Below are 17,632 nucleotides of genomic sequence, written 5' to 3'. Positions count from 1 at the left end.
TGTCCAAAATTTCCAATCGCAGCAGTCATCAAGTCCGTCTTCTCATGTAGCTGTTCCAGTAGGGCACTTGTTTTGCAGAAAGCACTCATCAGAGCTTCTGAATACATTGTTCTGCAAGGTCAGAAGTCTATTCCCACGATCGTAATCTGTTGCAGCTGTAGAGCTCCCCGATTCAGATTTAATAACAGTTTCACAGGCTCCCTCTAGGGGAAGAACTATTTGTTCTTTTCTTTTTCTTTTAGAGGCAGATCTAACAACAAAGTTTCCTTTTTCAGATATTTTGTCAAAATTTGTTCCTTTAAATTGCAGAGGAGAACAATGGAATCACTATGTTTCTCTTCTTTTAACTATCTGTCAAAGACGTTTGTCTCTGGTCAATGAGCTTCCCAAAGAACGTCTGTCCTGACACCCGCTCCCAGGATCAAGACGGTGGAAAATTACTTTGCTTTACACTCTTTCTGCAGGTTTAAACAGTCCGGAAAAAAATTCCCCCTCTTCTCCTGCTTCCGAAGGGGGTTCAACAATTTTAAATGATGAAAGTTAATCCTTTACAAGCGATTTTCTGAACTCTAGTTTACCATATCTTTGCTTTAATCTATCTACAAGAAACGGAAGGCTGACTTCCTGTTTAGACCTTCCCGTTTCAGTGCCAAATTGAGATGAATTTCTTAGTCCAATTTTCCTTTCTACTTGCAGGTCATTATTCAAAGTCCAATTGTCCGAAATTAAAGTACTCACGGGTAATTGTTTTAAAAGCCAAATTGTCCCAGGAAAAAGGCAGCGCTCTCCGGCAACGGCTGTGCGGCTTCGCTCCACGGAAGAAGCAGTTGACTCTCAGCACCACGCCACTTCCCCCTCTTCGCTCCGGAGCCCGTAAATGGGTTCCTTTACGGGTTGGGGGGGCGCTGAAGGTGCCCGCCGAGTCCCATGGTCACAGGCTTCATCCGCCTGTGATTTGTAAAAGGGTCCCTGCTTCGCCGTAGCGGGAAAGACCCGTTTTCCGTGGAGCTGGTCCCTCCGGATCAGAGGGAATCCGCCATTACTGATGGCGCCACCCCGGAAGTAAGACACACCTAGTTTTTGGAGGAGGAAAACAAGAAAAAAAATATTCTGAATCTCAGAAGCCAGAACAGCAAGAGGGATCGCTGCACACGACTGAACAACTAAACAACAACAACAAAGCTTGGGAATGCTCCTGGATGCCAAGGAGGTTGCTGTAGCAAGAAATGCCTGTCCCCACCACTTTCCTAGGTAGAACAGGTGTTAAGCTAAAGCTAAAAAGGTAAATTACCCCTGGATGGTGAAGTCTGGTCAAAGGCGACTAAGGGGTTGCAGCGCTTATTTTGCTTTCAGGCCAAGGGAGCCAACATTTGTCCACAGACAGCTTTCTGGGTCATGTGGCCAGCATGACTAAACCACTTCTGGTGCAACGGGACACTGTGACGGAAACCAGAGCGCACAGAAATGCCATTTACCTTCCCACTGGCGTGCTTTCGAATTGCTAGGTTGGCAGAAGCTGGGACAGAGCAAAGCTGGAAGATAATGGGAGGAGGGGAGGAGGGACAGCTGGCTGACATATTATCATTAGAGAGCATTCCAGATCCCCCTTCCCCCAGAACCTGATGGGCAGTGAAAGTAGGAGAGCAGAGAGCTAAGAGGCAATTGCCCTTAAGCAGCCACTGTAAGGCGGGTGGTGCTTTTGACAAGTAAGATGTAAAGGCGGGGGAGATTACTCGGAGCAACGCCATTAGTCCAAGAGGCTAACTTTCTAAACCCTTCTCTGTGCATATTGCATAAAAGTCTTTGGTAAGGAGCTTTCCCTGTCTTTCTATCTCTGGTAGCTAGCCGTGGGTGAGTGGGTGGTGGTGGTAGGGTTCCCTGACGCCTGACATCACCCTACCTGGTCCCATGATCATTGTCCACCCCGGGGCTACACCCACTTGTGCTTCAGTAAAGTTCACGTGGGGCTGCCTTTGCAGAAGAGCGTGGGGGGGGGGACTTCAGCTGGTTCAAAATGCAGCTGCCAAACTTGTGACTGGAACCACGCAGATGGAGCCTATCGCTCTGCAAATTCTCTCACCTGCCTCGACTACCAATTTACTCCTGAGCGGTGGTCCTTATCTTTAAGGACCTAAATTCTGTACCTCGAAATTGCTTTCTGAACGCAAGGTGGTCTATCTGAAACAGACAGAGCCTTGGGGACTCCTTACCCCTCGGCTGTGTGACTGGTGCTCTTGTGTATCAGCCGTGGTGACTGCAGGCCTGGGATGAAGCAAGAACGAGAATTTACTAAATGACTGGCATGCAGCAGAAATGCACTTTTTTGCTTTGTACCCTGAACCGGTCCTGGGAAAGGAACAGATTTGGATCACTTAAGGGAAAGCGCTCCACAAGATCTCTCTCTTTTGAAAAACACACACTTGGCTGCATTTTGGCTACACGCCAATGCAAAAGATCATTTTCCCACAGCTGAAAACCAACAGTAATAACATTTCCATCCTAACTTTCCCCCGAAGAGCTCAAGGTGGCATACACAGATATCCCACCTGTCTCCATTTTATTCTCACAACCACCCTAGAGTCATAGAATTGTAGAGTTGGAAAACTTGTCATGTGTGCCACAGTAGACTTCAAATATTTTGTCGTGGGGCAAGCTTAGCAGCTGCGCTGAACAGGCAGGAAAAAAACCACATCGGAAAATGCAAGTGTACATTAAAACTGAGCCTAACCCATCAGCATTAAGGGGCCACTCGGAAAGGCTGATTCACAAAGCCATCATATGCTGGCAGCATGACAAAAGCAAGCCAGAGGTCATTTGGCAGAAAATGTTGGGAAGCCATTGGAAATGGTCAGGAAAACAAACAGACCCAAGCCGTGAGTTACATACCCTTGGCTAAGGAGTCCCCCATTTCTCGTTTGTCATAGATAACTGTCATGGCTAACTGCTATGGCTGGCTGCTTGATGACACCGAAGGACAAAGCCATCCTCTAGAAATAGCTCTGATGATGGTTTAAAAATGAGCTCATTTTTCCAGGCCACTTCTGAACTTTGCCCACAGACAACAGCGGGCTTTAATTACACAGAGCAAATGGCCAAGTGTTAGGGAAGTGTGTGTGCCAGTTGTGCAGTGAAAAGCCAAAACAGCCTTGATCCCGGGGATGGTTCAGTTGTCAACAACTTCAGACATTACTCTCTCCCGGTCTTAAACAAGTGGCCTTTGACAGAGATTGAAACATATGGGAATATAATGATCTCTGTATGCCTCTGATTGTGGGTTTGATGCTGCTGAAGACAACCCTTTGAGCATACGGTACCTGCATCACGCCAACTTAAACTTGCTCTCCGACCCAGAATATACTGGGAAATGAAGTTCACCCTAGACGACCCTAGGGGTCCAAATCATTCTCCTTGGCACCCTAGCCAAATTGAATCTCCCAGACACTCTGGCAGCTAAACTCAGCCTTGCAAATGAGCATACAAAAATTACTAGCCTTCCTCCCCTAACTAGCCCCCCCTATTTTACTTCCTTTCAACAAGTACCTGTTAATTCCAAATGAAATCAAGATACACTGTGCCCACAGCACTCCCCTGATCCACCAAACCTGTAACTCTATCAAAAAAAGAAAAAGAAATGAGATTGGTCTGGCATGACTCGTTTTTGAGAAATCCATGCTGGGTCTTAGTAATCACAGCATCCTTCTCTAAATGATCACAGGCGGAATATTTAATTATCTGTTCTAGGACCTTTCCCGATATCGAAATCATGTGGTTGAGTCTTCTCCCCCTTTTTGAAGATGGGGACAACATTTGTGTTAAGTTGTGGGTGAACATATCAGACGACACAGTGATTCTTCAAACAGCTCTTGTTTATTCACAGGCCAGAACAGAACTGAACTGAAGGGTTTAGCCAGCCTGCTTATATAGAGCTCCACTAGAACGCAACAGTAACCATTTTCTGTAACTATCCAATCGTCACTTTCGATCCCTTATTTGCATATGTGGACCCGAACTATCTACAGTATCCCCCTGCTGGCCCAGGGTGAGAACTTCAGTACATAACAATTTGCATGCCTCCAGTTTGCAGGGACCTTACCTGTTCTCCAAGAATTCTCAGAGGCTCAGCAGTTTTATTTTCAAGATCTTTCCTAATAATAATATCTGCGCTGACTGGTAATTTTAATGCATATATTGTGCAAACCGATTAGAGGCTTTGAAGATTCATGAGTATATAAATCCTTTAAATAAATACGAAACAGCATGCAATAAAATGTCTGCCAAAGCCTCTAAAGTTGTTCCTTGGAAGTCAAATAGCTTACCGGTAGTTCCTGTTTTGGCTCCCAAATTTCGCAAACCCGGAAGTGACTGTTCCAGTTTGCGAACTATTTTTGCAAGCTGAACGTCCAACGGGGCTTTTGATTGGCTGTGGGAGCTTCCTGCAGCCAATCAGAAGCTGTGCTTTGGTTTTCGAACGTTTTGGAAGTCGAACGGACTTCTGAAACAGATTCTGTTCGACTTCCAAGGTACAGCTATACTGTTGTTCTGACCAAGAAAGAGTAGGCTAAAGAGTCCTTTGTCCTAAAGAGCCCTTTGTCCTAAAGAGCCCTTTGTCCTCTTAGCACATGCGGGAATGAGCCATGGCTACTGACCCCACAGCCCCCACTTAATTCAAAGCCTGCCAACTGAGGGATCTAACTACAGGTGCAGAAATTACGCCAGTCAACAAAAATGGCTCCATTTTCTTCCTGGATAGATGTAGTTACTCATCTCATTACCCATCTTCTTTCTGTATAGAACACAATTACCCAGCGGGGTCTGATTACAAGCGCAGAGCAGGCTTGAAGCATCCATGATGCTCCAAATTGAAAAGAACAGAAATGTTTTGAGTGTGTCCAAAAAAGAAAGAGAGAGAGAGAGAGAGAGAGGAAAAAGTCACCTTTCTTTACTTGGAAGAAGTCAACAAGCCGGCTCCTGGGTATCGCAGACAAGCTTGCCATGGCAATTAACTCTCTGAACGGATAAAAAGGGGACTAATATCCCCCTGTGCCGGCTCACTAAGGAATCAAACCAGACCTTTTAACACAGAGCTTGGAACACTCAGGTAATCAAAAAGCCTGTCTGGGGACGCAACGTTCCTTGATTTTCAATGAATCAGAGCTGCCTGCCTAATGCACGCCCATCTCTGGAGAGCAGAAGCCGGGATTCTAAAACCAAAATGGGTCATTTCACAGTCCTTAAATGAATACTAACAGGGCTCTGCTGGGCCATTTGGGGACAGATGCGGAAGAGAGGGGGGCGAGAACCGACTGCATTCAGCAAGCACTTTCAAGAGTAGGCTAGAGGCGCTGTACTCTAAAAACCGAGTTAAACATGGAGGGGAAATGTTGGTGCTAGGCCAGCACTGAGGGTGGCCGACCCCAAACTCTCACCTGAGTTTCTGAACCTGACAACACAGGCTCTCTGAGGGGCACAAATCGTCCTGTTCCATTAATCAGCCAGAAAAAGAGGTTCCTGGTATCTATATATGAAAGAACAGCTATCAATTGCTTCGGATGCCTTGTAAAGAGGTATTTTTAAGCCCAGGATTTCCCCGCCATATAAAATCAGACTCTGTTTTTATCTATACGGATCCCCCAAATTTCACCTTTATTTGCTTTTATAACACTCTTTTAATTGGCCTTCCATTGTTGTTGTTGTTAGTATTCAACTATATATTGGTCACCTTTTAGCGTGCAGCCCTCAGAAGGAGGCACCTTTATTCAGATGGGAAATATTATAATACATTAGAAGCAACAAATCCTAAGAGGCTCAGAAAGCAGCAACACAAAAGTACTGTTATGGAAAAGCAGCCTGGAACAGGTACATTTTGGAAGGCCTGTTTGAGGACATGTGCAGTTAGGTTGGAAGAGAATTCCGCAGCAGTGGAGCCACCACCAAAAAGCCCCCCCCTTATCTTAGTGGCAAACATACTACAGTGCCTCTGTAACATGCAGGCAAGATCACAGGGGCGAAGATGAAGAAGAGTTTGGATTTGATATCCCGCCTTTCACTCCCTTTAAGGAGTCTCAAAGCAGCTAACATTCTCCTTTCCCTTCCTCCCCCACAACAAACACTCTGTGAGGTGTGACTGGCCCAAGGTCACCCAGCAGCTGCATGTGAAGGAGCGGAGACCCGAACCCGGTTCCCCAGATTACGAGTCCGCCGCTCTTAACCACTACACCACACTTTAGATAAACTTTTAAAACTCAGGCCCAGGGGCCTCTTCAGGTCTCTTTGCCCAGGATTCAGAACCTGGCAACCAGTGCTACCTGCTGTAATAATCATGTCTCACATGTAATAATAATATTATAATAATAATTTATTATTTATACCCTGCCCATCCGGCTGGGTTTCCCCAGTCGTCATCATCATCATCATCAGCTTTTATTGCGCTAGCCATAGGCCATGTCATCATTTGGAAAAATAACAAAAAGAAAAACAGCAATAACCATAAAAATCATAAGGCACAACACATACAATATAAAGCACCATCATAACTACTAAGATTGATTGTTGCATAAAATAGAATAGCAGAAGATTCTCTAGTAAAATGTGCCAAATTAAATATCTGAATCCCCTTTGCAGCTGACTGCTATTTTGGGTTTCCCCAGTCACTCTGGGCAGCTCCCAACAGATTAAAGACAGAATAAAACATCAATTATTAAAAAAAGCTTCCCTAAACAGGGCTGCTTTCAGATGTCTTCTAAAAGTCAGGTAGTTGTTTATTTCCTTGACATCTGATGGGAGGGCGTTCCACAGGGTGGGCGCCACCACCGAGAAGGCCCTCTGCCTGGTTCCCGTAACATCACATCTTGCAGTGAGTGAACCGCCAGAAGGCCCTCAGAGCTGGACCTCAGTGTGTGGTTTCTATGGCTTAATGAGGTCCACCACCTACTTTTTAATATCACAAGCAAAGAACATACTAAGAGAGCACTATACTTACCAGTGGGAGCTGTCCAAGACCATAGAGGGTGAGTTTCCTCGGATCGAGGTAAAGAGGGTCCCCAAAATCTTGATAGGGCTTCCAGCTGGGAGTAAAGTAGCCTTGTTGCGTGAGCTGTTTGATTCTCCGATGGTAGTTCTCCCGGAAGACCTGCTCTCTCGTGACATCCCAGCAGTTGTAGATGGTGTTGCTTCGAGCTTGGACCTTGAGGCCTTTCTGGCTGGGGATGGGCAGAGGCCGGATCATGACAAAGTAACGGGGGTCTGACTTTGGGTGCATAGGCATATTGACAGTGTTGGAGAGCCACCTCGCTTCCTAGGAAAAACCACTCCTTTAACCGGGCCTCTGAACCTTCGTTTCGGTTACTATAACGGTACCCTTTCTCACTCGTACCCCACACCACAAACAGTGCCTGGAAGGATAAAATGCAGCTTCAAAAGGTAAAGGCTGCAGATTTGGGGTTTTTTTTTAGTCACTCGCAAGTAGGAAATAAGAACAAACACACCTCTGCCTTCAATTCACATCAAACTAGGACCATGATTCCACTAAGCAAGTCGGGCTGCTGCAAGGAACTCAGGTATAAACATCTCTGTGCCTTGGGAACCCAAAGAAAGGTAACTAATTGAAAAGGCAAGGCAGATTTGACAGCCTCGTCTTTGTCCAGGGCTGACTGACAGCAACTGCCCGCAATTAAAATGCCAGCAAGGCTGCACGATTCCCCTTCAGATCCAACTAAGAACTTCCACCAGTCTCAAACCACTCGGCTCATCATTTCTCTTAAGAAGTTGCTAAACACAGGCCCTGGGGTGGGTGGGTGTAGCCTCACCCCAACACAAATCCAGTCCTTCCTGAGGCCACTCTATTGCCCTACTGATCAATCTTCCTACTGCTAAAGACAACCAGATCTCAGCTCAAATTATCCTCTTTTCTTTTTAAATAGATTCTCACCCCTAAGTTTTCCCTACCAACCAACCCGACTGATTCCCCCTTTTTTTTCTAGAGTGCTAACTCGAGGTCCCAATACACCCCACCTTTTAAAAACAGGACAAGATTCTAGTCCCTAAGACTTCTCGACCATTTCCTGTTTGAGATTCCCAACGCCAGTCGCCAGCTGGCATCACCCCCTCTTTACTATAAAGACCCCCCCTGAACTTGAGACTTCTTTCCCAGCCCCCTCCTCTCTTTCAGAAAGCCCTAACTGGGACGACCCTTCTCACTGAGTGGTTTATTTACAACCAAGCTCAGTCCCAGAGAGGGCGGTTTCATGAAGTGAAAAGCACCCTTAAAAGACCCTAGCCCTCCTCCCGGACCCCACAATCCCTCCCCCACCCCGGAACCCCCCCGACGTCGCTTTCAAGGCCTTCCCCCCATCTAGAACTTGAGCGCCTTCTCAGCCCCAGCTGGAACGCTCACAGTGGGGAGGGAGCGGGGAGGAAAAGGCGTCGCCTGTTGCCCTTGGCAACCGCTTGGGAACGCTCCGGCGCCGGCTGGGAATGGTCGCTCGTCGCTTTCCGTAGCCATGGCAGCGGCGGCTCGCTGAAGCTGTTTCCGCCCTTACAATTTTGCCCTCACTTTAATGGAGGAGATGGGCGATCCTATCGCTCGGTAGGATTGCGTCCTAAATGAACTGAGGATCCCTCGTGGCAGAATGGAAACAGGAACTTTCTATTCATGACTTCCTCTCCCCCGTTCATTGTAATTTCTTTTAAATGACTTCATATGGTTTATTTTAATTACGTATTGGTGAAAATAGAAGGATCCGTGGAAGCATGGGCGTAGCCAGGATGTTTGTTGGAGTCTTTGGGGGGGGGCAGAACCTCAATTTGCTATGTATTTTTCTGAATTTTATTGATCTAGGGGGGCATCTGCCCCTCCCTGCCCCCCACTTGGCTACGCCCATGCGTGGAAGTAGATATACGTGTAGATCATGGGTAGGCAACCTAAGGCCCGGGGGCCGGATCCAGCCCAATCGCCTTCTAAATCTGACCCGTGGACGGTCCGGGAATCAGCATGAGTAGAATGTGTCCTTTTATTCAAAATGCATCTCTGGGTTATTTGTGGGGCATAGGAATTTGTTCATTTCCCCCCTCCAAAATATAGTCCGTCCGTCCCCCGTCCCCCCAAGGTCTGAGGGACAGTAGACCGGCCCCCTGCTGAAAAAGTTGCTTCCTTTGGTACAGTTGCAAAGTTCCTTCTTTGGCAGTTCAGTGAGATCTTCTGCTTGAGACAGTGGTATTTATTGGGGCGTACCCAAAATAGTAAGCCAGACTTTGGATTTCACAGAATTTTTCTTCTAGCCAAGCGGTGCTTGTATTCGTTTAAAGGTGGAGATTGGGGGGAAAGAACCTCTACCTTTCTTTGAGCCCTCGCAAAGTTTAGTGAAGTTTAGTTTAGGGATGTTTAGTGAAGCTGAATGTTGGCAGATTCAGGACAGATAAAAAGAAAGTCCTCCTTCACACAGAACATAGTTGAACTATGGAACTCACTCCCACAGGACAGGAGGCACTAATGGTCACCACCTTGGATGGATTTACAAGAGGAGAGGAGAGAAGAAAGCTCCATGGGAGCAATTTTTTTTTAAATGAAAAAGTTCAATAAGCTACTTGTACGGTTGAGCCTCTTTTCTCCTCACTATATGGAGTTGGGTATTGGGGGGGGGGGCAGATAGAATCTGGAGGTCTGTGGGCTTGTTAACAAACTTGAGCTGAACTGGGTAAAAGGTAAAGGGACTCCTGACCATTAGGTCCAGTTGTGGCCGACTCTGGGGTTGCGGTGCTCATCTCGATTTATTGGCCGAGGGAGCCGGCGTACAGCTTCCGGGTCATGTGACCAGCATGACTAAGCCGCTTCTGGCGAACCAGAACAGCGCACGGAAACACTGTTTACCTTCCCGCCAGAGCGGTACCTATTTATCTACTTGCACTTTGACGTGCTTTCGAACTGCTAGGTTGGCAGGAGAAGGGACCGAGCAACGGGAGCTCACCCCTCGCGGGGATTCGAACTGCTGACTTTCCGAACGGCAAGCCCTAGGCTCTGTGGTTTAACCCACAGCGCCACCCGCATCCGAGCTGAACTGGGAGGGGGTGGTAAATAAATCCTCTTGCTGGTGTGGGGGCATCCTTCTCCAGCTGGGGAGGCCCCAACATAGCATTGATTATCTGCACCTGCCAATACAAGAACAGGAAGATTTATTTATTTACAGCATTTCATATATATCAAACAATAATGAGTGTTCTCTAGAGGGTTTGCACTTTTTTATATAAAAAGGCAGTAAAATATATATTGCAAAGCATCATCCTATGGTTCCCTGACCCAGCCAGAGCTACTGCCGTTGACAGACACTGCTCAGACAGCCCAGATTAGATTAGACTTTAATCTGTAAAGAACTTTTCCGCAGCTGAAATCGTGTTCAGAATGGAAGCAATGACAGCAATTATTATTATTTTTTAAAAAATGTGCTCTTGTCCATAGACATGTCAACAATATGCGAAAACATAAAAACAATTCTTTGCAATGGAGTAATGTTAGCATTTCAATCACATTTCAATAACAGTTTATGGGAAAACAGAATCTTAACAGCCAAAACAAAAATCAAGCCAGAACCTCTGCAGAGACATTAAAGTGTCAACACACTACTCCTGTGTTAAATCTCTCAAATGCTTCTTTTTCAGCAATTCCGGCAGTAGGGGAGGTTAATTGAAAAGGCTGGGAAAAAGAGATCTACATCGATATTTTGTGGGGCAGAGGTATCTGTGTATGAGGTACCCAAGAGTCCTTTTCCTCTTCTAAATTTTTACAGTTCTACGCCCCCCAGTGCAATTCACAGTTGCCGTAGCACTGAGCTATGATGCTTTCCACGGAGGATGAAAGTTTTGCTGTTGTCGTCTCGAGAGACAATGGAGTGTGCCTCTGGCTGTGAAGTCCAACCTCTGGAGAATCACAGCGCCTGAAGTGGCTGCAGAGACCAGTAACTCATAACTGCTGTCTCCTGCATTGTTTTTGCTGCATCTGCAGCACTGAAATGACCTCATTGGGGTGCAAGCCTGGACAGTGCATGTAGGTCCTGGGGTGCTCAGACAACGACCCCCTTCTAAGTTTCAGCAATATGATGTTGTTGTTGTTTAGTCGTTTAGTCGTGTTTGACTCTTCGTGACCCCATGGACCAGAGCACGCCAGGCACTCCTGTCTTTCACTGCCTCCCGCAGTTTGGTCAAACTCACATTGGTAGCTTCAAGAACACTATCCAACCATCTCATCCTCTGTCGTCCCCTTCTCCTTGTGCCCTCCATCTTTCCCAACATCAGGGTCTTTTCCAGGGAGTCTTCTCTTCTCATGAGGTGGCCAAAGTATTGGAGCCTCAGCTTCAGGATCTGTCCTTCCAGTGAGCACTCAGGGCTGATTTCCTTCAGAATGGAAAGGTTTGATCTTCTTGCAGTCCATGGGACTCTCAAGAGTCTCCTCCAGCACCATAATGCAAAAGCATCAATTCTTCGGCGATCAGCCTTCTTTATGGTCCAGCTCTCACTTCCAAACATCACTACTGGGCAAACCATAGCCTTAACTATACGGACCTTTGTTGGCAAGGTGATGTCTCTGCTTGTCAAAAGGAAAGCAGAGCAATATGTTTGGCACCAAGTTGGCAGCTGGGATTACTGGAAGGAAGTGTTCAAGACGCCATCCAACCATCTTATGGACTCCACTCCAGATGCAGCGGTTCTCAACCTGTAGGTCCTGAGATGTTGGACTACAACTCCCATCATCCCTGAGCTCTGGTCTTGCTAGCTAGGGGTGATGGGAGTTGTAGTTCAACAACATCTGGGGACCCACAGGTTGAGAAAGGCTGTGTGTGGCGTTTACTCTAGGCTTGCCATATGTTCGGGAATTCCCAGACACGTCCTCTTTTGGGGGGCCCGAAAAGCTCAACAACTTTGTTCACCTCTTGAAATATGGCAACCATAGTTTACTCCTTAGCCTTTTCTTCCGCTGAAGATGTCCCACAAGGCAGTGGGTAATATGCTTTAATTGTGCAAACTTAAGTTTCTGGCGTGACTGAACTGCTCCTGCAGAACAGTGACAGTCTGGAGGCAACCCTGGTGGGTACTTGAAGATGAAAAGCTGTTACGGTGAAGTCTCTGACAGGTTCTTAATGTACTTGGAAAGTTTTGTGTTCGTGAAATTGTTCCAGGGCTCCAGGGGCGTCATCAGAACAAATGCCGTAAGAGAGCATACCAAAGGAACGCAGTCATCAGCTGGCTCTTTGACAAACGTTATTACCAAATGTTCGAAAACATTTTCGCTCCCTCGACTCTCATCTTTACATGAGGAAGTTACCCTGAGCAAAGGCTGTGGATATTGGGCGAGATTCACCTTGTGTGCACCATCAGTGAAAGCACCGTGGGAGGACTTTTCCTTGCACAATGGGGCTTCCTCTTCTCCGTTACACCCCTGAAATGGGGGGGGGGAGTGTTGGGAGAACACCCAGAACAGCATATGGGGGGGGGGAGAAGAGGGGGAATGGTTCCATCTGGCTAGTGGCAAGAAAGATGGAACATTCATAACAGTGTGGTGTTGAATCCCAACTATTATTTTTATTATTTTATTTACAGTGGTACCTCGGGTTACAAACACCTCAGGTTACAAACACTTTGGGTTACAGACTCCGCTAACCCAGAAGTAGTACCTCGGGTTAAGAACTTTACCTCAGGATGAGAACAGATATCGTGCGCCAGCAGCACAGTGGCAGCAGGAGGCCCCATTAGCTAAAGTGGTACCTCAGGTTAAGAACGGTTTCAGGTTAAGAACGGACCTCTGGAGTGAATTAAGTTCATAACCAGAGGTACCACTGTACAGTGGTGCCCCGCAAGACGAATGCCTCGCAAGACGGAAAACTCGCTAGACGAAAGAGTTTTCCATTTTGGAGGTGCTTCGCAAAATGAATTTCCTATGGACTTGCTTCACAAGACGACAATGTCTTGCGAGTTCCTGCTGTTTTTTTCCCCTCCCCCCCCTTTTTCTAAGCCTCTAAGCCGCTTATCAGCTGATCTGATAAACTGATAAGCCGCTAAAAGCCGCTATTAGCGCTAATCCGCTAATCCGTCAATGGGCTTGCTTTGCAAGATGAAAAAACCTCTAGACGAAGAGAATCACAGAACGGATTCTTTTCGTCTTGCGAGGCACCACTGTATTATTCTTTATTATTAATTGAACTCAAAGTGGTTTGCATGGTTCCCTCCCCTCCTCATTTAATCCAAACAACAATCTTGCAAGGTAGGTTAGGCTGAGAGGCAGTGCCTGGCCTGTGCTCACCCTGTGAAGCATCATGGTGGGGATTCCAAAGTCTTGATAGGGGCTTGCCCACCATTCTTCAGGGTCTCTCCTACCTCCTTGCAAGGAGGGGAGGCAACTATGTTGAAACCGGAAAAATAAAGATCTGCTTTGCTTTTTATGGATCTTGCCGCCATCCATTCATCTCTGACCAATCATGGACTTAGGGGGACTCAGTCCCTTGGGGAGTGGGGCAGCAAAAGCCAGACCCTTTTTTTTTTCTATAACACCCCCTCCCACAACACTTTTTATGTTTTATTAATTTTTACATATTGATTATCATTCATACAACAAAACTTCACTTCTTATACAATCTTTTTGGACTTCCATCAACCCCTCTGATGATCCTCCGTTCTTATCACTAATTCTGCATTTCTTAAATTCCTATTGCCTTTAATTATCCTAACTAACAGTCCCTCTCGTTACCTTTTTTTTTTTTTTTACAATATTTCAAATAGTCCACCTTACAAAACTTCTTGCAAACCTACAAGTGTAATCTGATCATCACAATTACTTTCCAAATAGTCCGTAAATTTATGCCAGTCTTCTGTGAATCTCTGGTCCCGCAGATTTCGAATTCTTCCTGTTAATTTATCTAATTCTGCATAGTCCCATCAGTTTCATCCTCCATTCTTCTTTTGTCGGTAATTCTTCTTGCTTCCATTTTTGTGCCAATAATATTCTTGCTGCCGTCACTGCATATAAAAATAATTTACAATCTTTTCTTTTTATATCATCTCCTACAATGCCAAGTAATAATGCTTCTGGTTTCTTAGTAAATGTATATTTCAACATTTTTTTCATCTCATTATATGTCATTTCCCAGCTGTTTTTCACTTTTTTACATTCCCAGCACATATGGTAAAATGTTCCTTCCCCTCCCGCAACACTTTTAAAAGGACATTGGATGTTGATTAGCCAAAGGCCTGGTTAAAGAGGAATGTTTTTGCCTGCCGCCTAAAGTTGCCACAAACCTCCCTGGAACTGCCTGGGGAAAGCACATGAAGAAGGCCCTCAAACGACCAATATGAATTATGCCAATCAAGTTAGTTGCAATTTTCTTTCTAGGTTGCATACTTAATGCTGCTGATTCTAATCGTTAGGAGGAGCGAGGGCAGTGAAACTGCCTCTCCCTGCCCTAGAAATCTTATTCAGCACTTCCTTTGGCTTGCTTCAGTGGCCCTTGCCTACCTGCTCCCAAGTGTGTTGTTGTAACCCTGAAGGCTAGATATTTGCTCTTTGGAATAGCCCTGCTATATTTATTTCCCACATACAGTATGCTTCTGTTTTCAAAGCAGTTCACATTAAAAGAGAAACAGGCGAAAGACAGTTGCAAAATAAGGATACGTAATATATAAAAGGATCCTTGGAACTGTAGGATGTTACGGGTGTTTGAGAGACGCCCATTCCCCTCACTGGGCAACCATTCCTAGAGTGGTTTAACAATCAGTCCCTCTTCCAATGGAACCCTGGGAATTGTAGATCTGTGAAGGGAAGAGGGGTGTCGCCTAACAACTCTCAGCACCCTTAGCAAGCTTCATTTCCCAGGATGCTTTGAGGAAAAGCCACAACAGCTAAAAGTGCTTTAAATGTATGGTGTACAAATTGCTTTAAATTTGCACATAAGCAAATTCGCATTGAGGTCCTTTTGCTCTAGAAGTTTTAAGCACTTGCTTCACATTGTGCATCATTTTATGCATTTTGTGTTCAATTTGTCCCTACGAGCAGTGCATAGAGAGGTTCAGAGAGCCGGATGGACTCATTCCAGAAGTCCATCTGAGACACACTCTGAGAAACAACCTCTGGAAAGGTGAGAGGCGGTGGTCAGCCTCTTCTTCTTCTTTGATGATCACTCGTAGCCGAGTAAGATTGTCTTCCATAAACATGTGTTTAACAGTGAGTCTGTAAGTGACTGTGGAGGCCAATTCTGGATCCACACGTCCTTCCACAGTGGAGACATACCGTAGGTTTCCGGGAGGGAGTTGATCATGGCGAGGGTTTGTCAAACGTGCCTTCCTCTTAGCTCGTTTCTCCCTTTCATCCTGAGTTGGAGTGTCTTCAAAGCCCATGATACCTTTGGCAAAGGCTGTTCTCCAATTGGAACGCTCGCAGGCCAGTGTTTCCCAGTTGTCGGTGTTTATACTACATTTTTAAAAGATTTATCTTGAGAGATTCTTTAAACCCCTTTTGTTGACCACCAGCATTACGCTTTCCATTTTAAAGTTTGGAATAGAGTAGTTGCTTTGGAAGACGATAATCGGGCATCTGAACACCATGACCAGTCCGACGAAGTTGATGTTGAAGAATCATTGCTTTGACACTGGTGATCTTTGCTTCTTCCAGTACACTGGTATTAGTTCACCTGCCTTCCCAAGTGATGTGTAAAAATTTTCAGAGACACTGTTGATGGACTCTTTCGAGGAGTTGGAGATGGTGTTTATAAGTGGTCCACATTTCAGAAGCATACAGTAAGGTTGTTAGTACAATAGCTTTGTAAACAAGCATTTTGGTTTCCCTGCGAATGTCCTGGTCCCCAAACACTCTGCCTCTAAAACCATGGTGGTTTTATAACAATAATCGGTGCTATTTTTTTCTAGAAAAAAAAAGGTGCCAGAACACCTCCCTTGTTCTCTTATAATGACAATGGTGCCCACCTGAGAGGTGCCAGAATTGAATTCCGGCAAGTTCCGGTCGGGAAAAAAAAGCCCTGCCTATGAGGGAAAGAAAATGGTTTCCGTATATTGATCTGAAGCAGCCAGGCATTGGATCCCTTACTACTGTTGTTAAATTACACCTTTCAATCAATAAATAGAGAATACAAAGAACTAACCTCTTACACGATCGTGGCTGTAAGCTTGCCATTTACTCAGGGAACAAACTGGAAAGCTTTAATAATACCTCAGAGTAGAGATTGGATAAATGAGCTTTGGGAATTAGCTTTGATGTCAAAATCATTGTACTACTTAAGATCAAAGAAAGGGGATGTCGGCAAAACAGATTTCCAGAAGCGTGGTGTAGCAGTCAGTCAAGTTGTTTTCGGTCCTGGTGGCATAGTGGCAAATTCGGTCGGTAGTGGCAAGTGTACGGTCCCTTCACGATAACCGCAGCCAGGCCCCTTCACAGCCACACCTCTTCTAAGATTATACAATAACTTTATCATTATGCAATAATGATAATTAGGGATCTCCATCAGCTTTGATCTACTATTTTCTGTGCATGTACTGTTCTTGTGCTCGGACACTGTTTGAGGGTTTCCAAGAAGCATCTGGTTGGCCACCATGAGAACAGGATGATGACTGAAAGGGCCATTAGCCTGATCCTGCAGGCTCTTTTTATGCTCTTAAACTCTGCCTGAGCCTTCATTGCTGTCCCAGATGGGGATGAGAAAGTTAAAGAGTAAGTTAAAGAGGGACGCGGGTGGCGCTCTGGGTTAAACCACAGAGCCTAGGACTTGCCGATCAGAAGGTCGGCGGTTTGAATCCCCACAACGGGGTGAGCTGTTGTTCGGTCACAGCTCCTGCCAACCTAGCAGTTCGAAAGCACATCAAAGTGCAAGCAGATAAATAGGCGGGAAGGGAAACGGCGTTTCCGTGCGCTGCTCTGGTTCACCAGAAGCTGCTTAGTCATGCTGGCCACATGACCCGGAAGCTGTCTGCGGGCAAACACCAGCTCCCTTGGCCCATAGAGCGAGATGAGCGCCGCAACCCCAGAGTCGGTCACGACTGGACCTAATGGTCAGGGATACCTTTACCTTTACCTTTAAGTTAAAGAGCCCTTTGTCCTCTTAGCAGGGGTGCCGACTTATAAAAAATATTGGGGGAGCCCGCGAAAGCTCATGAATAATAAATAAGCTCATGAATATGCAGATAAAGTGGCGCCGCCTCCTCGTGAGCGAATAGGGGAGAGCGTGCTGCGCCTATTAATCAGCTCCGAAGGAAATTGGGTGGAGCTTTTGCTCGGGAGGGCAGGAGCCATGCAGCCCGGCCCTGTGCATTTTGGGCTGGGGGAGGGGCGGCGGTGGCGCTCTGCTGGAGGGGCACCCGAGATTATTGGGGGGGCGGAGCCCCCCCAAACGAATTTTTGAGGGGGCTCGGGCCCCCTCAGGCCCCATGGAGTCGGTGCCTATGCCTCTTAGTGCATGTTTAAAAGAACCATTCCTGCTGATCCCTCAGCCCTCAATTAAAGCAAAATACTTGCTGCCAACTGGGGATCCTTATAACTGCAGGTGCAAAAATACCACTAGTCAGCAGGGAAGACTGCAGCACTCAGTGCAGATTTTCCGTCATTGACATCTCTCATTGGCCACTGTGAGAACAGGATGCTGAACTA

General features: G+C 46.2%; 1 protein-coding gene across 2 annotated transcripts in view; it reads right to left on the bottom strand.

Moving 5' to 3' along the window:
* CCDC60 (coiled-coil domain containing 60) overlaps positions 1 to 8,647 on the bottom strand; it is a 63,974-nt gene extending 55,327 nt beyond the window's left edge. The window contains exon 1 of one of the 2 annotated variants that reach the window (XM_083478608.1): positions 6,980 to 8,647. In XM_083478608.1, coding sequence (XP_083334734.1) covers positions 6,980 to 7,264 — 285 coding nt within the window. In that variant the 5' untranslated portion in view covers positions 7,265 to 8,647. The remainder of the gene's footprint in view (positions 1 to 6,979) is intronic. The other variant, XM_083478607.1, reaches the window with a different exon arrangement.
* Between the last annotated feature and the right edge of the window lie 8,985 nt (positions 8,648 to 17,632).

This window comes from Podarcis liolepis (assembly GCF_965112155.1).
Source record: "Podarcis liolepis genome assembly, chromosome: 15".
In the NCBI taxonomy this organism is placed as follows: Eukaryota; Metazoa; Chordata; class Lepidosauria; order Squamata; family Lacertidae; genus Podarcis; species Podarcis liolepis.
Note: the sequence above shows the minus strand (reverse complement) of the source record. Positions and strands in the feature narration are given on the sequence as shown.